General features: G+C 44.8%; 1 protein-coding gene across 1 annotated transcript in view; it reads right to left on the reverse strand.

The window, feature by feature from the left end:
- Window positions 1-5,084: 5,084 nt before the first annotated feature.
- Window positions 5,085-21,617, reverse strand: part of LOC146980441 (protein NLRC3-like) — a 140,337-nt gene continuing 123,804 nt past the window's right edge. The window contains exon 12 of the mRNA XM_085787954.1: window positions 5,085-5,677. Within this exon, the coding sequence (XP_085644080.1) occupies window positions 5,085-5,677 (593 nt within the window). The remainder of the gene's footprint in view (window positions 5,678-21,617) is intronic.

The raw sequence follows: 21,617 nt of genomic DNA on the forward strand, positions 1-21,617 counted from the left end.
GGTCCTGATGTCAAAGTCACTGCTCCTCTCATGGTCCTGATGTCAAAGTCACTGCTCCTCTCATGGTCCTGATGTCAAAGTCACTGCTCCTCTCATGGTCCTGATGTCAAAGTCACTCTGCCTTGTGGCTTTACAAATTCTAAAGAAAAGGTGAGTACTTAATAGTTCAATTATTTTTTTCCTCAGTGTTTTTTCCAATTACTATGAAACTGACAAAGTTTGATTTCTGCTCACTCTGCACCTCTGATGTTGTCAACAGGATCTCTGTTCCTCTCATGGTCCTGATGTCAAAGTCACTCACCTCCACTCATGGTCCTGATGTCAACAGACTTTTATCATTTAATAAAAAGGGACATAAACTGTGCCAGTGTGTTGACATGAGTCAGATACAAAGCACCTGGGAAGCTGAACACTGATACATCTGAAGGCCCCTCACAACCAACTAGAGGTTTCCATCAGTAGCCTACAGCTGAGAGACGGTCTGCTGCAGCTGCTAGAAGACCTCTAGGCTGTAGTCAGAGGTACAGAACACCTCCACCATGAACCAACCAACCACACAGCTGATCGCTGTTCCCGCCAGTCGGACCTCGAGCCCACACCGGGTCAGAACCGGACCAGGACTCTGGACTCTGGACTCTGAGGTCCTGGTCCTGGTCCTGGTCCAGACCTGGTTCAGACCCGGTTCAGACCCGGTCCAGACCGGTTCTGGACTGTGAACTCACCTCCGTGTCCGTGTTGGTCTCGCTGCTGCACGCGGCCACCGGACGACACGCTGCTTGTTTACTTCCTGGTTGGTAGCGGCGCATGCGCAGTGCGGCTCAAAGAGCAGCGAGAGGAGGAGAGGAGGTGTCACTCTGTCAGAGATTCCTGGTCCCGTTTACAACGAGCAGCTTTCCTGCACTAGAGGTCTATCAACCATTAACATCACCACAACTCACTGAATATTCAACCCATTCTCAACTGTTTGGTTTATTATAGATGTCAGTCACATATTTATGATACAACAACAACAACAAAAATTTGAATTTTTTTTAATAATTTTTGTTTTTATGTATTAAACATACTCAGACACACACCCACATGCATAAACACACTGAGATGTGTTGTACAGGGTCTGACTGGTCTGACTGCTGGTCAGACGTTTATATGTCTATGGTCAGAAACCCCTGACCAAGATGGCCACCGTGTTGACGTACGCTGAGAAGCAGAAGGCGCCGTCTAGTCAGTATCTATGCTTGAAAACGTGAAATTAAACACCACGCCACCTCATGTCGGAGCTTCATCCAACCACTCGGGAAAAGTCGGAGGGAAAAAAAAGGCTTTATTGCGTCACTTCACAGAAACACATTATGGTGACATGCGCACCAGAAACACAGATAAAAACAGCCCAGCAAAACATACGATGATGCGCCAAAACAGCCCAGCAACACATGGTGACGGCGCACCATACACATGGTAAAAACACACAAAACACGCTCTATAGGCTGATAATGTTCCTACCTATTTGATATAAATTCTACGCCTCCCTGTCACGTAGAACTCCCGCAGAATGGCCTCAGAATCGATAGGAATATCATGGTGAATGTTCATCAGGGCGAGTCCACTCAGTCTCTTGTCTGTCATGGTGTTCCGGAGGTATGTTTTCAAGCGACGTAAACAGCTGAATGAACGCTCAGCACTGGCCGTGGACACAGGCATTGTTAGGAGGACCTTTATGACAGTATGCACATCAGGATAGAAGTCTGCAGTTAGTCTCAGAACTTGGAGAATGTCACACTCACTGGTGACAGGTGTGTCATCCTTCGCCCTGTTATGTTGCCTCCATAGATTCAGCTCCACGTCTGCAGTGTCAACACTGGGCATCAACGCACCATACTCCTCCTTTATCTCCATCCATAAACTGTCTGCAGTGGCAGTTTGTCGGGGAGAAGGTACTGGGCTTTAAGACGTGGCAGTGCAAGGCATACTCTGTCTCTCACTTCTGTGGTCAGGTGGTCAATGAACGGCAAGAAAATTGTCCTTTTCCAGTATTCTTGTGGGTTGGCTGCAGGTGTGTTAGACCTGTGAGCTTGTTTTTTGGCGATGCGAGGCAGTGATGGGATGACTTCAACAAGCTCAGCCAGCGAGCATGCTTTTCCCCATATATTGTCGTATGTGGAGTCATCTCTTTTTTTCTCCAACACTGTCACGAGATCTGTGGCCATTCGCGCAGCCATTGGGAGCTCACATTTTGGGTTTTGTAGCCCATTGCTGAGTGGTGTGAGGCAGTGGAGGAGTTCCTGTGTAACGGTGAGGCAGATTATGAACTCGAATGTCTCCATTGCGCGCGAGAGCGCGGATGCTGCGGAGCTGCACTTGGCATCAGCGTCAGTTTTTAGCTCAGCCAGTGTTGTGACCACGTCCTCGTAGTTGTCGATGACTGTTGACAGGCACATATCATGCTGAGACCAGCGTGGGTCTGAAAACTTTTGCAGGCGTTGTTTACTGCTGCTGTTGCGCAGTAAACACTGCAGGCGCTTTGGGGAGGCTGTAATGAAGCTCACTAACTCTTGAGCTGTATTCAGAGTGTTGCGGACAACAGGGATTTTTGTGGAGTGCACAATTGCCAGATTCAGCGCGTGATTTCTGCAGTGCACATACACAGCAGCTGGATACTGTTCTCTGATGCGCGCCTGGACGCCTCACACCTTTCCACTGACATTCCCGGCCCCGTCATATCCCTGCCCAACAATACGAGCAGGGTCCAGATCTAATTCTCTTAAACGGCCCAGAAGGAGTTGGGTTAAGGTCTCGCCTGTTGTGTCAGCAGTAGAAAAAAATCCCAGGAAGTCCTCGCGCAAAGAGTAGCTGCTGTTAACACAGTCCACGTATCTCAATACAAGAGCTACTTGCTCAACATTACTTATATCAGCAGTCTCAGCAGCCAAAAGGGAGAACCACTCTGCATCTCTGCATTTCTTCAGAACTGTGTCTTGAATCTGTTTCCCACATAGCTCAATCAACTCGTTCTGGACCGAATGGCTGCAATATTTGCATTGCTTGGTGCATTTTCGAGATACTCTCTCAGTTTCTCATCTCCTTTAGCGCGGTAATTCAGAAGCACCTGGAAATTACTGCGCTCATCAGTGTGTCCCCGAATGGGCAGATTTTGCTGTCCACAAACAGCGATTAGGTCAATGACTGCTTTCAGACCATGTTTATTGCGCTCTACTGCTTGTTCGTGTGAGCGATCTAACTTGGAATAGATAGACTGGCTCTTTCCCAAAGCAACATCAACAAATTCACCTGCGTGCAGCTGGGCACTATGGTGTGCGGGAGTTGACATGTGTCTGGAAACTATTTTCTTTGCATTACTCCAGTCAGTAAGTGGTTTGGTTCTCAGAACCATGTCATCTGATGAGAAAAGCATACATGCTACACAAAAAACACCATCAACGCTTTTGCTGTTACGCAGAGTGGGGTAAATACTCTCATCAAAAACTTCCTCCGGTATTTTCCGCTGCTTCCCACATATGACTGTAGCTGGGGGTACCCACCCTCTGGGGGGCTTGAATCTGGACTGTATGGCTTTCAGTTTAACGGAATCGGATGTCGTTTTGAGTTCATCAGCCTTAACACAGCCAAGGTCATCTTCATATGCAGCAGCACTGACCACCCTTTGCTGCTGCCGTGTGTTCTCGGCGGGCTCGGGGCTTGGACCCTCACTGACAGCGGCTTCAACCGCCAAAGAGGCAGAAGAGCTAGAAGCATAGCTAGCTACCTCGTCTTCACGTCCTGCCTGACTGCTGGTAGCACCTTCATTATCGCTGCTCTGCTGCGTGTTTGTGATCGTGGGTTTGGATCTCTTTTTTTCAAATGCCTGGAAAAGGCTCAACTGTCTTTTTGACATTTCTATAGGCTGGACCGGGCGTAATCATCACATAGCTTAGTGTAAATATCATAGACTGTAGGTAAATAGGCGCCAGAAATCAAAAAGTGACAGATGAATGACGTAAACGACAATCATTGGCTTTTACGTTAGGCCTCCAGTGATTGGTTAACAATCAACGAGCTCAGCACGTTTAGCCTGTTACAAACAAGCATCTTTGTCACACCCTCATCACACCCCCTCAAAATAAATAAAATTGCTTTTTTTTTTTTTTTTTCACCAAAAAAATTGTACGCACAGTACCTGCTGTCACCTGCTACAGTCAGACTTGCCAAATAAAAAACATGGTCTTCAACATGAGTTCATGTTTATTTTATATTTTATTGTGTCAGCTTGAAACCATACAACCATGTGTCGTCCAACAGGAATGTGCACGGCCAATCAAATCCCAAACAATCCATGAACCAATCAATGATCACTAATAAACAAAAATGAAGTCATGAGTGTTAATTGGCTCCAGTTTCCAAGAAACAGCAGTTAGGTAATAATTATAGAAATATATAATAAAAAACAATCAGTCTCAAAGTCAAGATACATTTAAATCTACAAACTTCATGAACTCAGCGTCATGGTAACAGAAAAAATCATTGTCTGGTAGGATTAGTAGCTGATGGTTTTTGTGCTGCTCTACATCAGCAGGAAATGTCCATCACATATAAAACTGATTCACATTGTTTTATTTGATTCAGTAAAACCACAAAGAAAAATAAATCACATGTAATTCATTCTATTCAGTGTCTCTACAACATGATGTTTGTTTCCAGTTGTGTTTCTTGTTGTGTGTGTTTAGCTGTGAGCAGCTCACAAACAGCCTGTAAAGTTGAACATGAACAGTGAATGTGTTTAAAATGTGTTTTTCTCCTCAGTGACGCTGGCGGCTCAGAGACTTTTAGCTTGGTGATATTAGGCCTCGTCCTTCATCAGCAGCTGAGTAAAAGTCACCGTGGTTTTTGTCCTGTAATAATCGACGCTTCCATCTTTAAAGGAAGAGGAAGAAGTTTACAAGAATCACTGAGAAGAGTTTAAAACATCAACTGGTTTAATCCATGAATGTGAAAACGTGAGTGAGAGACAGAGACAGAGACAGACATGTAGAGACTGAACTGTCTGTTCAACAGTGAGAAGGTTTCTGTGACAGGAGGAGACTCTGATGCACTCAACACAGACTCACTGAGGAATCAGGACTGAAGAATCTAAACCCAGGATAGAGAGGTTGAGTGAAGGTGGTGTTGAAGGTGTAGAGGTGGATCAGTGAGTCAGAGGAGACTCTGTAGAAGGACAGAGAGCCAGCAGGACAGTCCACATACACTGCTACTCTGTTAGAGACAGAGGAGGAGGAGGAGGGGGAGGAGGAGGAGGAGGGGGAGGAGGAGGAGGAGGAGGAGGAGGAGGAGGAGGAGGAGGTGATAGATGTCAGTCTGCCATTGTGCCTGACACTGTAACCACCATCATCATAGCAGACCAGACTCCAGGACTGATCGTTCATTCCAAACACACAGTCATCACTGTGTCCTTTCCTTCTGATTCCTCTGTAACTCACTGATATATCAACGTCTCCTCTCCTCTCGACCTCCCAGTAGCAGCGACCAGTCAGACCAGTTGAACACAGCAGCTGAGGATAGTAGTCAAATCTGTCTGGATGATCAGGATATGACTGATGCTCCATCACACGTGTCACCTTCCTGTTGTTGTCAGACAGTTTGATGTTTGTGTTCACTGTGTTTGTGTCGATTGTGAGTGGACAGGAATCTGATGGAGAGAACAAGACACAGCTGCAGTTATTGATCATGTGATCAGTTATTGACAGTTTGATGAAGACTCATGAGGTCAGTGATGTGACAGTGTGAAGATGGTTGAATGTCTCAAAGTAAAAACAGACTTACACTTCGCCGGACCGAATTGGACTCCAGCAGGCTCCACCCTGAAAGGAGGAGGGGGGTCAGAGCAGCACCTTCTCTGTCAGCATGCACACATGGACATTACATGGCTCTCACACAGTGGTGTAGTCGAGGGGGTACGCCGGTATACGGCGTATACCTACTTATTGTTCAGTCAGGATTGCGTATAACCACTTCTAAATCCCCCTGATGTGCACAAAGGGTTAACAGCCGGTCTCTGCTAGAAGTCCCGCCTCTAACCTGAATATCGGTCTCCGATTGGCTCGGCCGTTTCTCGCTAACGTACATGTGATTGGCTGTCCCCGCTGTCACTCCGTCTGCTTGTAAAAGTTACCTGCTCGTTGGTCGGACGGGACAGGAGGTCACGGTGCTTCAATCTGCAACCGCCAATGTTGTCAACATGTTCATCATCTGTTCTGCCTGGGTCACGTTAGCTAGACGGATTTTAACATCAGTGGTGTCATTTACATGTGTTTGTGTCAGTCAGTCAGTCTGTCTGTCTGTCTGTCTGTCTGTCTGTCTGTCTGTCTGACAGCACAGTGTGTGTGTGCGTGCGTGTGTGTGTGTGCGTGTGTGTGTGCGCTCTGCCTGTGGGTCTGTGCTTGGTAATAAGGATGTCAAACAAAAGGAAAATGGACATAAAACACTTTTCTATCAGTGAAAGTGTAAGTTACTTCAATGGTATCTAACTGTAGAGCCTCAACAATACAGACAATGAATAAAAGCCAATATTTAATGGCAAACTTTTTTCTTTTTTTTAAAGTTATTTTTACCACTAGCTTATTATTTCCATGTATCCTTTGTGTGAAAGGGAGCAACTGTTTAAAAAACAAAAATAAAGAACATTGGTCGGGAAAAGGCCTAGAAAAAAACCTCAGATTCCAGATGCTCATGTAGGCTAATTTTATACATTCTGGGGGAATAAATGACACATAAGTGTGTGAAAGTAATGTTGCCCTTGGCAAAGAGAATGATTTGTGTGTTTTATTCAAGATGAAATATGAACAAGGATGCATTGTCAACTTCAGATTTTAAATATATAAACTATGAATAACTGAAACACCATGTTTGCCTCATGATAAATACATTCATCCAGGCTGCTTGTGTGACCAGTAGTAACTACAAACTGCTCCTAATCAAGTCATGATCATTTTATAATAGTGAGCAAGTAGAAATGACGGATTTTTTGGGTAAAATAAGGTCTTACATGTCACTGTTTCTAAAACAGGGCTTTTTTTCTGGACTACTTAAAAAAAATTTAGAGTATACCCACTTCTCCAGGGACCACTACACCACTGCTCTCACACACACACACACACACACACACACACACACACACACACACACACACACACACACACACACACACACACACACACACACACACACTGTTTTATCACTGTGTTCACATGGAGGCTGGTATGTCTGGACAGGGCCGGCTCTAGCCATTTTGGTGCCCTAGGCGAGATTACTCTCAGGCGCCCCCCCAACAATGATCATAATGATCATAACGATAACACAGCAGTGTATCTCTATGTCCCCTCTGACCCTGAGATACACAACTTGCACAACAGTCAGTAAAATTGCAAAGAAGAGTAAATCCTGGGTGAAGACATGAAAAAATTAGTCTCTTCACAATCATGAGAACAAACTGTTGTGGTGCTTGAAATGGGTATACAGAAGTCTGGGCTTCACAAAAGCAGTGGAATATACTGTATGATATAAGGCCATAAGTGTGGAAAAAAATTGTGAAATTGCTTTTTGAGCATAAATGTTAGTCCTAACTGTCATTCTCACCAAATGTCTCAAATGTGGGATAACAGAAGCTAAATATTGACTTCACATTACATTTCAAACTTCATGAGATGTGTGTAGTCCTAAATGAGAAATTTTCTCCAAATATCAACTAAATAGACAAAAAAAAAAAAAAAAAATGTGTTGTCACTGTGGTACTGTTTGAGAGGTAAAAAAAAAAACTAGTTTGATAGCTCAGCAGGTCTGAATACAGAGCTGGAGCTGATCTGGAGCTGTGGCCCACTGGCCCTGCTGTCTGAGCAGGCTGAAGTCTCAACTCTCTCTTCTTTTTTCATAATCTTCCTCATCAAATGAGTCAGAACTTTAAACCTCTGAAGCACCGTCATCATCCTCACTGCTTCTCTCTCTCTCTCTCTCTCTCTCTCTCTCTCTCTCTCTCTGAACGACTCTGCTGTTTCGAAGCGCTTCACAGTTGTTCTGATTGACAGGTCGTCAAGGGCGTGCGGCCGTGCGTATTTGAAAGAGGAGAGTCTCCCAATCACAGTAGTTGAACCGCATTTTTACTGCGTAAATTTCCGAAATATGAAAAAAAACGAAACAAAAAAAAAACATATCGAGACGGTCGCGCAAACGCACCGGCATTTGTGCCACACATCTAATAAAAAATGTGGCGTTTCTAACAAGAAAACGGCTTGAGAGCATTCCTGCTGCAGACAGGTATCTGCTGTGTGTGTGACTATACACAATTTAGGAACATGTTTGTCATTGTTTATTTATTTGTTTGGGGTTTTTTTTTTCTACACAGAAAACACAAAGTGAGGGGGCGCAGCGGACATAAATCATTATTACTATCTTTTTTTTTTTCCCTTGACTGGGGCGCCCCTCCAGCAGTTGGCGCTCTAGGCGACCGCCTATATCGCCTATACCTAGAGCCGGCCCTGTGTCTGGATGAAGACTGAGCACAGAGAAGAAGGAGCTGGAGTCTTTATCTAGTGATGATACAGAGCAGGAGGAGACCAGGAGGAAACACTTCATCATGTCTTTTCTCCATGTCATGTCACTGCAGTGTGAGACACACACTTTCACTCTCTGACTCTCAAGCTGCACAAACACACGTCACAGCAAAGAAGATGAAGACACAACAGGTGGAGCTGACCAGCCCAGATATCCCACAATGCACCAGGAAAGGCACAGGTGAAGACACGTTTGTTAGAGCTCAGTGAAACAGAGAGTTTAGTGAGAAACACTGAGTGTGAACACAACTTGTGTTTGTTTGAAGAAAACTCCCCAGGAAGCTGAAGAATGAGGCTGTGAGCAGGTTTCCACAGGAGCCACAGCCAAGGGCGTCACTTTACTTTGAAAAGTGGTGGGGACTGTAATATATTGATGTGGGAAATAACACAAACGGAGACCGGACTGAGCGTGAAGAGGGGGACTCTTTACTGAACATCCACAGCACGTAAATACTCACGTTACAGAACAGTCATGGCCCCAGATAACCACACGAGGGCAGTGTACTGTAGTAATATATTGTAAATACACTACACTCCTCCCCTTTAAACATTAACCCCCAAAATTCAAAATACTGCAATTAACTCAGCTATACTGTAACAACCATTTACTTTGTATAAACTCAAAGAGTCTTCTTCTGTAAATTTTAACTGCGTTTGTTTTTTTTTTGTTTTGTTTTTTTTCTCACTCCAGCTGCTTATCAACAACCAATTATCTTCAACTTGTTACCAATAATTAACTATTCCGAAACTGGGATAATCAGAACACTTGATCCAAAAAAAGATATGGTTTCCTTGCTTTTCAAAGGTTCAGTCTTTTGGGTGGAACCCGTAAGCGATCTGGAAAGCGACGTCCAGGTTGTTGTGTAGCGGCTGAGACAGCCACGGGCTCCGCTGGTTTCACTGCAAGGGCGCCGGAATGGGGGGGGCCAAGGGGCCATTGGCCCCCCCACTTTACGCCCCTGCCCTGCTCTACCGGTCACTGATCACCATAGGCCGCCGGTTTCAATAATTCCCCCGGTCCCACCCACATCAAATGAAATAAACAAATAAAACATAGGCTAGAAGAATCTTTCATTTAAAATCAAATCTAATGCTACTCTGTCTGTAGTGCAGCCCAGTAGGCTAAATAGTCCCAATTCAAGTCTCTCCGGCCATATGGTGCCCACGTGAATGCACAGCTGAACGAAGCTTCTCCGGCTTCCGTCGTCCTCCCTCCGCTTATTAGTCACCTTCACCTTCGTCACCTTCTCATCCTGTAGGCTTCATCCACAAACACTGTGGACCAAGTCAAAGTCCTTCCTAATTAATCAATATTAGAACGTCTCGTCTCTGACCAAGTGCACCATCTCAGAAAGTGCAACTTCTGCTCTGCCGGTGAGCGAAGGGAAGTTTACTTTGAAAAAATGCGAGGAAAAGATGAATTAATTTAACCTTAAGTGTTAATAGCCTAGGCTAGTTCAGCTTTGGTGATATGCCTTTAGTTATTTTCAATTCCAGGTGTTTTACAGCTGTTACAGTCGTTTCACCTGGAGATGACGTACATGCCAGGTGATGAACCGGACTACAGCGGCGAGAGATTTATGACGTTACGTACAGTAATTCAATAATCAATATTAACTAGGGCGAGTATGGTGTCTGCTTATTTCCAGCATGTCACTGTCTGTTTACAAAATCACCATCTAGCTTATTCCTAAAGTTTGTGAAGTGTGTGTGGAGCGGTCAAGCGGACCTGCTGACAGATGTGCAGCTGACAGCCATGACATCACCAAACCTGAGCCACCAGCTGATCCTCCCTCGCGCACGTCCTGAGGACGGGACAAAGTCTCCTGGATATTATTTTTTCTTTTCCTTTATTCATTTCTAACTGGCTCGTTTTGCCAGTAAAAACCATAACTTGTGAGAAAAAGAAGAGACGCAGAAAACAACAAAATGGAAACATTGTAATAACTCCTGTGGCCACAGCTGGACGAGTGGTCTATAACAGCTGTCTTTATGAAGCGAGCACAGTCACGGACTGAGACAAAGTTATTTAGCTACATAAAGTCCAAACGTCTGTCTAAGCAGACGTTGACCTTAAGCATTGTTCCTATTATTAAAACATGAATGACAAGAATAAGAGGTGAAAAGTAGCCGCTGCAGACTGATGCGCCACAGACCTGAGTGCTCATAAACTGTTACTTCGGCTTTTACAAAGGCTGATTTTCTGCTTGATCCATGATGATTAATTTACCTACAGAAAAACTAAATGCATGGTAAAAGTAACATTACTAATATTTTAGAGATCTCAAATTCACAAATTATGTTTTCTATTATTAAAATTCTGATTAAAAATTGGGTCAGGTCGGACCACGGGCTTCTTTTATTTTTTTATTTTTGCCGTGGTCCAGCTGAGAGACTGCTCGTGAGTCCGGCTGCATCAGGTCCAGGCTTCAACACCTGGATCGGATCGGATCGGACCGGGTCGGGTCGTTGAGAACCTAGCAGTTTATAGAAACTGCTCAAACGGGCTTTAAGAGGTGTATTCACAACATTTTATTTACTTAAACCTGCAGCCAGACCAGCACAGGAGACCGGAGTATAGGGCTTTCTTTTTTTTCTCTTCTTTTTTTTGAGAAGTTACGGTAGGCATGACGGTCTGGGAGACGCTGGCGGAGGGGGATTACGCATGCATTGTGCTGGTATTACGCATCACGACCGGACACTACAAATGACTATTTCACCGACAGTGAGTGTGTAAATCTATGCCCCGTAACAACCTCCATGGCCCCCCCACCTCTAAAATGAATCCGGCGCCGCTGTTTCACTGGTGTATCTCCATGATGTGCTGGAGAGTGTGGACGGGATGTAGTGCTGAGTCTTGCAGGAAGAGTTGCAGGTTTCACTGGAGAGCAAGCTGGTACTGCCGGAGTAGCAATCCTTCCTTCTGCCTCCGTGATGCTGCTGCTTTGTGTTGAATCCAGATGTGGTGTCAGGTGAGCATCATCACTTGAGCTGCTGCAATCTACAATTTCTTCATGTGAGAGTAACAGGTGATCAATGTGAACTGTGCGCTCTCTCACTCCATCATTTATCAGGTAAGAAACAGGTCCTAGTCCAGCGGTACTCAATAGGCGGCCCGTGGGCCGCATCCGGCCCGCCGAACCTTCCAATCAGACCCGCGACTGAGTTCTACTAGTTTACATAGTTAGTGTATACTGTATTTCTCGGGCTCCGTGCGCCTGTAAGTCAAAGCGCTGGGACATGGAAACACGTGCGGAGCTTTTGTGTGTGCCTGTGAGGCGCTGCACTGGGATACAGAAACGCTGATGAACCCAAATCACCATGCGCGAGTGGGGAGCGGGCTGGACGGCAGGGTTTTCCCTGCCTGTCTGCAGACACCGTGGGTGATTTTCACCGCCGTCTTGGTTCAACTGTGTGTGCATCATGCATGGGGGGCCGTTCAGATGAAGCGTCTTTTGCGCGCTGTAACGCCGCATTATGTAATAATGACGCATTATGTAATAATGTAATAAATCTTCACGTCATTATGTAATAACGCCGCATTTTGTAATAATCTGCCGCATTTTGTAATAAAAATCTTGAACGCAATATGTAATAAACTTCGCCGCATTTTGTAATAAGTTGTTACATTTTGCATCACTTATTACATATTGCGGGTGTTACACTTTTTTATGAAAAAAATGTAATAATTTGGTGCATTATGTAATAAACCACCAAAATGGATGTCTTAATTAGAAAAAACATTAACAATAATACACGCTGCTCCTCCTCCCCGCTGAGCAGAGCGGTCTCCTCCGACAGCGGGTCCCACGCGGATGGTAACCGCTCCGCGTCTCTCCCTCCCCCCTTGCCCACCGACAATAATACGCCCGGGTCATGTTCGTCTGTGGAGGGATGACATGGACCACGGTCCGACTGGAGCTCCAGGCCGGGTCCAGCTCTGCTCCAGCAGCGGCAGGGGCGGCTGGGATCACCGCCCCCGGAGCCGCAGCTGGGGCAAGCTGGGGGGGGGGGGTCGAGCTGTGGGATTTCATCGGGCTGATGATGCTGGAAGTGATTTTGCCTCTGATTTTCACCAGATTTAACATTTTATCAAAATTTGCCCAGCTGATCCATTTACATTACTACTGAAAAATTATCATCATCTGCAAGCAGTAGCTGTAAAACGAGAACCAGTCCCAGAAGCTCCAGGCCCGGAGAACCAGAGAGGGGGCCCTGCCAGAGCGCTCCCCAAGAATGGTGCATCGCCGCCCGGGTAAAATACGTGAGGGAGAGGGCTGGATGATTTGACGCTTTTTTCAAAACTCCGATCTAAAATATCAGATTATACCACTTTCCCTTGGTCGATTGAGGTCCAGTAAAAAGTATGATGGTCTTTTAACTCTCCTCTCCATGTGTGTATTATGATGTCATGTTTTTTTTTATAATAAATTTTTTTATTTTACATACTCATCGCTCATTATTAATAATACTGCACAACTGAAAGGTGAGTTTGAGGGTCCTGTGTGCATGTGTAGGTGAGTGAGTGAGTGAGTGAGGTGGAGCAGAGGAAGAAGTAAGAGCTGTCTGATAAAGTTTGTGTTATGTTGTTGTATAGTTACGTTGGGTCAGGCGCTACAATATCAATAAAAACATGTGCTTAACATAGACGTCGGACGCGAAATAGCCGCGGAGCGGAGCCAGTTTCCTTTAACAGATTGTGCCAGATGCGCCAGAGCGCGCACCTCTGTGCCAGGCTCGTGCTCTGCAGCGATTTGTTTATTCATCTTAACAGAGCGCGAGCGAGATTTAACACACACATTCACACAGGCGACACACACATACGGGCTACACATGATACACATACCCACACACACACACACACACACACACACATCTGAGGGGCCGAGGCGCCTGCCGAGCGGCACGGAGAAATGCGCATCTGGTGGCGTGCCCCTCAGGGAGCACCCAGGTTGAGCTGGTCAGTGGGATAGATAGATAGATAGATGGATAGTTAGATTTGACCGTCCTACTGGTTTTAGAAATGAATTCATATTTATGATTCATGCATGCTGGTATGCTTAAAGTCAGTGTTATTCTGATGGTCCTAATGTTTTTTTTTTCTAATTAAGACATCCATTTTGGTGGTTTATTACATAATGCACAAAATTATTACATTTTTTTCATAAAAAAGTGTAACACCCGCAATATGTAATAAGTGATGTAAAATGTAACAACTTATTACAAAATGCGGCAAAGTTTATTACATATTGCGTTCAAGATTTTTATTACAAAATGCGGCAGATTATTACAAAATGCGGCGTTATTACATAATGACGTGAAGATTTATTACATTATTACATAATGCGTCATTATTACATAATGCGGCGTTACACGCGCGCTCAAACCCATTCAATGTAGCCGCGCGTCATGCACGCGCACAACTCAAAAGCCGTAGCCGCGCGCATTTGATGAGACGCAATTGTTTTTCCGTGCACGTCTGCGGTGCACAGCTGCACAACCTGCTTCTCCCCCGGTGTTGTGTCCCGGTTCCCTCGGCCTGTGTCTCTCCTACTGTTTCCCACTGAGCTCTGCCTCGTTTGAAAGGTGAAGGAAGCCCGTGTGTGGAAAGACGTCGCCTCCGAGATGTAGAATGTGTATTATAGAAGAGAAACACACATTTCAGGACCAATGACTTGTATCCTCAGAACAGAGTCAGACATGTCCTGTGATGGTCAGGTCATATTTAAGTTGAAAATCACAGGGCATGTCTGAGGATACAAGTCAGTAGTGTAAAGCTCCAGCATGATATGTAAATGATGATATGATAATGTCAAGATTTTTCATTTTATATCATACAAAACACCATGAAGTGTATAAATAAAAATGATGTGCTTACAAGTAAAATAAAAATATTTAAATTATTAGAGGAAAAAGGTTAATTTAATTTCAATCTAGGCCTATTTGGATGTGCGGCCCCCAAGGTGTCTGTTAAGAAAAATTCTGGCCCTTCGACAAATGTATTTGAGTACCCCTGTCCTAGTCTTTTTACAACTGTTCCTCTGATCCATTTCTCCTTTCCTTCACGAAAATTTCTCACACGCACCTGATCACCCTCAGACAACATCCTCAACTTGTTTCGTCCCTTGTTGTCGTGGTATCTCTTCTGAGTGTGTTGTTTCTCCTCAACAGTCTCAGCGAGACTTGGTTTCAGAAGACTAAACCTGGTTCTCAGCTGACGCTTAAGAAACAACTCAGCTGGTGAAACACCTGTTACTGTGTGAGGTGTGCTTCTGTACATCAGCAAGAAATTTGCCAGTCTATGCTGCAATGTAACAGACCCCTTATCTGCCAACACTTGCTTCATCAGTGAGGATTTGACGGTTTGTACTGACCTTTCAGCTGCCCCATTAGAAGCTGGATGATACGCTGGGACCAGGGTTTGTTTGATGCCATTACCTCTCAAAAACTGCTTAAATTCACTGGATGTGAATTGCGGCCCATTGTCCGAAACCACTTCCTCAGGCAGTCCGTAAGATGCAAAAATGCTGCGCAGAACCTCAATAGTCTTAGCTGATGTTGTGGTTGCCATGGGAACCACCTCCAACCATTTTGAGTGACTGTCAACAAGGACTAAAAAATGCTGTTTATCTTTCTCACAAAAATCTATGTGTATCCGTTGCCACACCCGAGTTGGCCATTTCCAACAATGCAGTGGGGCCACTGCTGGTAGTTGTCTCACTGCCTGACATGCATTGCACTCTTGCACCGTTTTTTCAATGTCCTTATCCAGACAAGGCCACCACATATAGCTTCTTGCCAAAGCTTTCATGCGACACATTCCAGGATGACCCTGGTGAAGATCATGTAGCAGCTTGGGTCTGAGAGCTGGAGGGACGACAACTCTCATTCCCCAGAGGACACATCCTTGTTCCACTGATAGTTCAGTTTTTCTCATAAAGAATGGTTTGAGTGTCTCCTCCTTTGCATGACCTGGCCATCCATTTAGAGTGAGCTCCCTCACTCGGCTGAGCACCGGATCCTTGCTTGTGCTTTGTGCGATGTCGCTGGCTTTCACAGGTAAATCCTCCATGATAGAGAAATAGAAGATTTTTCCTTCCTCTGCAGTGCTATCTCTGACTCTGCTTGGCAACCGTGAGAGTGCGTCTGCATTTGCATGATCTGCAGACTGGCGATACTCTATTACATAGTTATAGGCCATCAATATGAGCGCCCACCTCTGCATTCTCAAAGCGGCCAGTGTGGGGATAGCTGACTTCAGCCCAAGGATTGCCAAGAGCGGTTTATGGTCCGTAATGAGAGTAAACTTCCTCCCATAGAGGTATTTGTGAAACTTCTTCACTCCAAAAATTATAGAGAGGGCTTCCTTCTCTATTTGAGCATATTTGCTTTCTGCCTCGGATAATGTACGAGATGCAAATGCTATGGGCTTTTCTTCTCCATTCTCCATCACGTGGGAGATAACAGCGCCGACACCATAAGGCGAAGCATCACAGGCTAGTTTCAAAGGCTTTCTGGTGTCATAATGAACCACTAGGGTACTCTGCAGTAGTTGCTCTTTTGCACTTTTGAACGCAGCCTCACATTCCGATGTCCACTCCCACACACATTCTCGTTTCAGTAGCTCATGCAAGGGTCTTAGCTGCATGGACAGATTTTGCATAAACCTGCCATAGTAGTTTAGTAGTCCCAGGAAGGAACGTAACTCTGTGATGTTGGTGGGACTCGGTGCGTTCACAATGGCTTTCACTTTCTCTTCTGTGGGATGGAGACCTTCACTATCAACAATGTGACCTAAATATTCCACTGTGTCTGTCATGAACTTACATTTTGATTTCTTGACCTTCACATTATACTTTTCCAGACGACTCAACACTTCCTCCAGTTTGCGCAGATGTTCCTCTCTTGAACCAGCTGTGATTAAGATGTCGTCCAGGAAACAGGTCACATGCTCAATTCCCTGTAGGATTTGATCCATCACTGCTTGGAAGATGGACGGGGCACTTGAGACTCCATATGACAGTCGATGGTAAGTGTAGAGTCCTCGATGTGTGTTGACTGTAAGGTATTTCTCTGAATCCTTATCCAACTCCAACTGCTGATAGGCATGTGATAAGTCCAGTTTAGTGAACAGCTTGCCTCCCGCCAGCGTTGCAAAAAGATCTTCAGTATTGGGCAATGGATAAGTTTCCTCTTCCACACACTGATTTATGTTCACTTTGTAATTTCCACAAATCCGTATTGATTTGTCAGCCTTCGGCACAGTCACTATAGGTGCAGCCCATTCACTTTTGTCTGTTTTTGATATGATTCCCATAGCCTCTAATCTGTCGAGTTCTTTTTCCACAGCCTCTTTTAGAGCATATGGCACTTGGTTTGCTTTCCTAAATATTGGCTGTGCACCTGGCCTCATCTTGATTGAAGCCTTGAACTCACGAATGGTGCTGGGGCCTTCCCCAAACACTGCCTTGTGCCTCTGTAGGATTGCTGCCACTTCTGGGTCAGTCACATCTCCTGCTGCCTTGACTTGGAGTATTTTCTTCCAGTTGAGTTTAAAGTTCTTGAGCCAATTTCTGCCCAGTAGTGCTGGTCGGTCGCCTTTCACCACAACCAATGGTACTCGAGCTGCTTGTTGTTCATATTTTACATTCACCATCACCTTCCCTAAAACTGGGATGGGTTCTCCAGAAAATGTAGACAGCGGTATTTTACATGGGCAAAGTGGCAAGTGAGCGAGTGATCTCTCGTAGATGATCTCTGACACAAGAGACACACATGCTCCTGTGTCCAACTGCATCGGTATGTTCCTGCCTTCAATGTTCATGTCAACCACATAGCCATTATTTCCATCTGAAGTTGTGTATACTGTGTACAGTCCAAATGAATTTTCATTATCCTCATCTGCCAGGCTTGTTTCAGCGTCCTGTTCGACATAATGAGTTTTCTGCTGTGTCTTTTTATTCCTACACATGCGTGCAATGTGTCCCACTTTTGTGCAATGGTGACATTTTTCTTGTTTAAATCTGCACACAGTGGCTGGGTGCTTACCTCCACATCTGTAGCAGGGCTGATGTAGCTGTTGCTGCTTGTCATCCACGCTGCTCCTTTGCCAGGGTGTACTCTTGCCGTAGCTTGTGTTACTTGATTTCCGTTTGTCATCTCCCTTTTTATTTTGGTTGTACACTCGATTAACTGTTCCACTCTCTTTTATTCTCCCAGAGAATTCCAACGTGTTGCGTGAAGCCATCTCCATGGACAGTGCCGTGTCACATGCACTTTTAAAAGTTACGTTAGTCTCTGCCAGTAATTTCCTCTGTATTGCCTCTGATCTCAGTCCACTCACAAACCTATCACGGAGGGCATCATCGAGGTGAGCACCAAAATCACAGTTAGTAGACAGCTGTTTCAGAGCTACTATAAAGTCACTCACTGATTCACTCTCTTGTTGATTTCTCTTCTGAAATCGAAACCTCTCAATGATGACCAGTGGCTTCGGCTTGTAATGGTCGCTGAGTGCTTTGGTGAGTTGCGCATAACTTTTCGTACTTGGCTTATCTGGCAGGAGTATACTTTTCAAAAGTTTGTAGGCATCCGCTCCGATTATCGACAGGAAAACACTGACTTTCTTTTCATCTGCCACAGTGTTCGCGACCATCCACTGTTCCAGTCTCTCCAGGTAAGATTCAAAATCTTCCTTACCCTCTTTGTATTCCGATATACTGCCGATTAGGGCCATTGCTGCAGTCCGTCCCTTTGCTAATAACTTGCAGTCACGTTAGCTTGTTAGCTTGTTTGTTAGCCACTCACGTTGGTGCTACAATTGTCTTTTCTTGTGATCTGCCGTTCATAACTTTATGTCTCTCGTCTTCCGGGATGCTTTTTCTTTCTTTTAGCATCCCATCCTCGTCGCCAAACTGTAATATATTGATGTGGGAAATAACACAAACGGAGACCGAACTGAGCGTGAAGAGGGGGACTCTTTACTGAACATCCACAGCACGTAAATACTCACGTTACAGAACAGTCATGGCCCCAGATAACCACACGAGGGCAGTGTACTGTAGTAATATATTGTAAATACACTACAGGGACAATGACCATATGCAACCCCCCCCCCCCCCGGAAGCCTGGACCGTGGACCCGATGGGGCTGGACTCACGGGCATTTTGTTTTGTTTTTTTTAATTCTCCGCCGGACGGTTATAGAGAGGAAAAACACAGAATATACAATATATGTCCAAAAGACTTTGTCCCGTCGTCACGACGTGAGTGAGGATCGGATGGTGGCTCAGGTTTAGTGATGAGGAAACTGTCACTGTCAGCAGCTGCTCCAAACAGACACGTTACTAACTTTATCGTGAAGGGACAAATTAGATGTTTTTATGTCAGTCTCCCTCCGCTGACCGCACCAGTCTGAAGTGCAGTCTCACGGACGTCGGAACTGTTTATTGAGGGGTGGGGGGTGGGGGGGGGGGACGCACACTTAGCAGTGATTATGTGATCTGAAGTTACTTTATAATAGCATACCGCATCATTACATCAAATAATGGCCGGTATTCAATCATTACACGAACAAAAAAAAGGCCGGCCCTAAATACAAGAAAAACAAACAAACAAATAAAAAAAACTGTGGACTGCCTGTGAAGACTGACGGGAGTGAAGCTGCCTCGTCCTCTGCTTCAGAGAGGGACAGCTTTCCACTGTCAGACCTTAAATTTCAGAATGCACCTAAAATGCACTATAACCTTTACAGGTGAACTTCATTTAACCTTCTCTAAATTTTTGAATGCACATGTCCAATTGTTCAATGTTTCAGTCCTTATTGAATAACATGCTGTTCTCTAACAAGCTGATTAACTACAGTACAAAAATCACAAGCACCATCTGATTTAGTGGTTCAGTTGTAATCTTCTGCTTCAATGGCAATTTGTATCTTCTTCTCTCTCCCTCTCCTCTCCACCATGTTACCATGGTGACATCATGAGACCAAGACAACACAAAGTTATTGAGACATTGAGATTTTTGTTGTGCTATAACCACCACTGTTGTTAGCTTTTGTTTGAGATAAAGAAATGACCATTGCATCCTTCTACTTAAAAGGCCTCATGATAGAATATCACTGTAGCAGAACTTTTTTATAGGGACATTCTTATCAAATATCCCTAACTTTTTGTGAGTTGTAAATGTAAGTCAGACAAATTGAGTTTAAATTCAGATTCTTTCCTTCTTTTTTTTTTAAAGCGTAATGCTGTGGGTAGGGAGGCTGATGTCAATCAGGATTACATGCACTCATTTTTATTTGAGTAGCTTATGATCATGTTTTATATTTTATTCTTTTTATGATGTAACACCTGTTTGTGGACCCTTCAGGACAATGCTTTTGTCTACCTAACGTTGATATGTTGAAATTTCCAGTAGGCCTATCACAGTCAAAGACAAAAAAAAGGCAGATCTTTGTCTTTCCTTCCTCTGGGCTAGGCCTCGGATCTCCCATGAACCTAGATCCGCCCCTGCACCCAAACATATTAAGCATATATCGGATGCTGTCTCATCCTGTAGGCTACAATCCGCTGTCGCGCTTCAGTTCGGCGTCTGTTCTATTTTTCACGCGAGCCGCGAGCGCCGTTGTCAAGCTGGATAGAACAGCTCGTAACAGACAGGAAGTCGGACACAGAAAAGGCGAGAGAATCCGGTCAATTTTCAAAATAAAATGATGATTACCGGTAATGAAGTTGTTGCTTGTCCGTCTATAAATATTTGTCAGTTGCGTCTGCACACGAGACACACACACACATCCATACATACAGAGCTAGAGACAGACCTGTGTGTGTGTGGAAAACCGAGTACAGACGAGTGGAGTTGATGTTTTACCGGCGCGGAGAGAGCATGAAGCTGCTCCCTTTGCTACCTGCCTCCTTGTGGTGGGGACAAAATTGTTCTTGACAAAAAGTGGTGGGGACATGTCCCCAGCGTTCCCAGCGTAAATGACGCCTATGGCCACAGCAGCAGTGAGTGGATGAAGGAGCTCTAATAGAAACCATCTGATCACAGTGACAGGACGGATCAGGATCATGATCAATGACTCTGTTCTTCTCTGCTCTTCACACAGATCAGCTGCAACACACTGACTCACTGAGATCAGTCACATCATGTGGAATAAAGCAGCCGTCCTCAGGACCAGTCCTGGGGCCTCATTTATCAAAGAGGGTGTAAAACTGCTACTAAATATTTGCGTACGGCAAAAAGACGAAAATGGCGTACACCCTAAATATTTACACCTTTTTCAGATCTATGAAACTGTGCGTACGCACAACTCTCCGCAATAAATCACACCGGACCCAAGAGTGGTGCACACGTGAACACACCTCTTACTCCGCCCCCAGAACGCCTATATACAACTATATATGGTCAGCACGTGCATATTTAATTAGCCATGTGGCTCTGTGGAGCGGCTACAAGTGACAACAAAGTGACAACGGTGACAACGGGCGGAGGACGGGGGAAAGAAGCGGAACTTCTCCGCTTCTCCGAAAGCAGATACACGGACAATAAATCAGTCAGAAAAATGATCTTGCACTTTAATAAGCTACAATAAAAACAAAAACCTCCCAAATCTCAACAAAAGGGAGCAGAAAGAAGAAGAATCTTATGTAATCTGCCCCTTTATCCCAGAAAATCTTTTTAATTTTTTTTTTTACCTAGATGTTAAAACAATGTAGGGTTTAACAATTATAAACAATTATAGGGGTAGGATTAGACAAGTTTATACTTCTTCCTACTCCTTTTCGCTCATGTAAACTGAGATGTTGTGTATACATTTTTCTGTTCACTTATTAGGGTCCAGGCAGCTAAGCTGCCGGGACACTATTGTATTCCTAGGAATTCTTCTTCTTCTTTCTTTCTTTCTTCTTCTTCCAAGGAAGTCATACTTCCCATGGGCGAAAACTCACCAAACTTTGCACAAAGGTTCAGTCCCATGCCAGATTCACTCAACTCCAAGGACATGTGCCCCCCCCTCCTAGGG

Source organism: Trachurus japonicus, chromosome 9 (assembly GCF_045865225.1).
Source record: "Trachurus japonicus isolate A0001 chromosome 9, Traja_1.0".
NCBI classification, from domain to species: domain Eukaryota; kingdom Metazoa; phylum Chordata; class Actinopteri; order Carangiformes; family Carangidae; genus Trachurus; species Trachurus japonicus.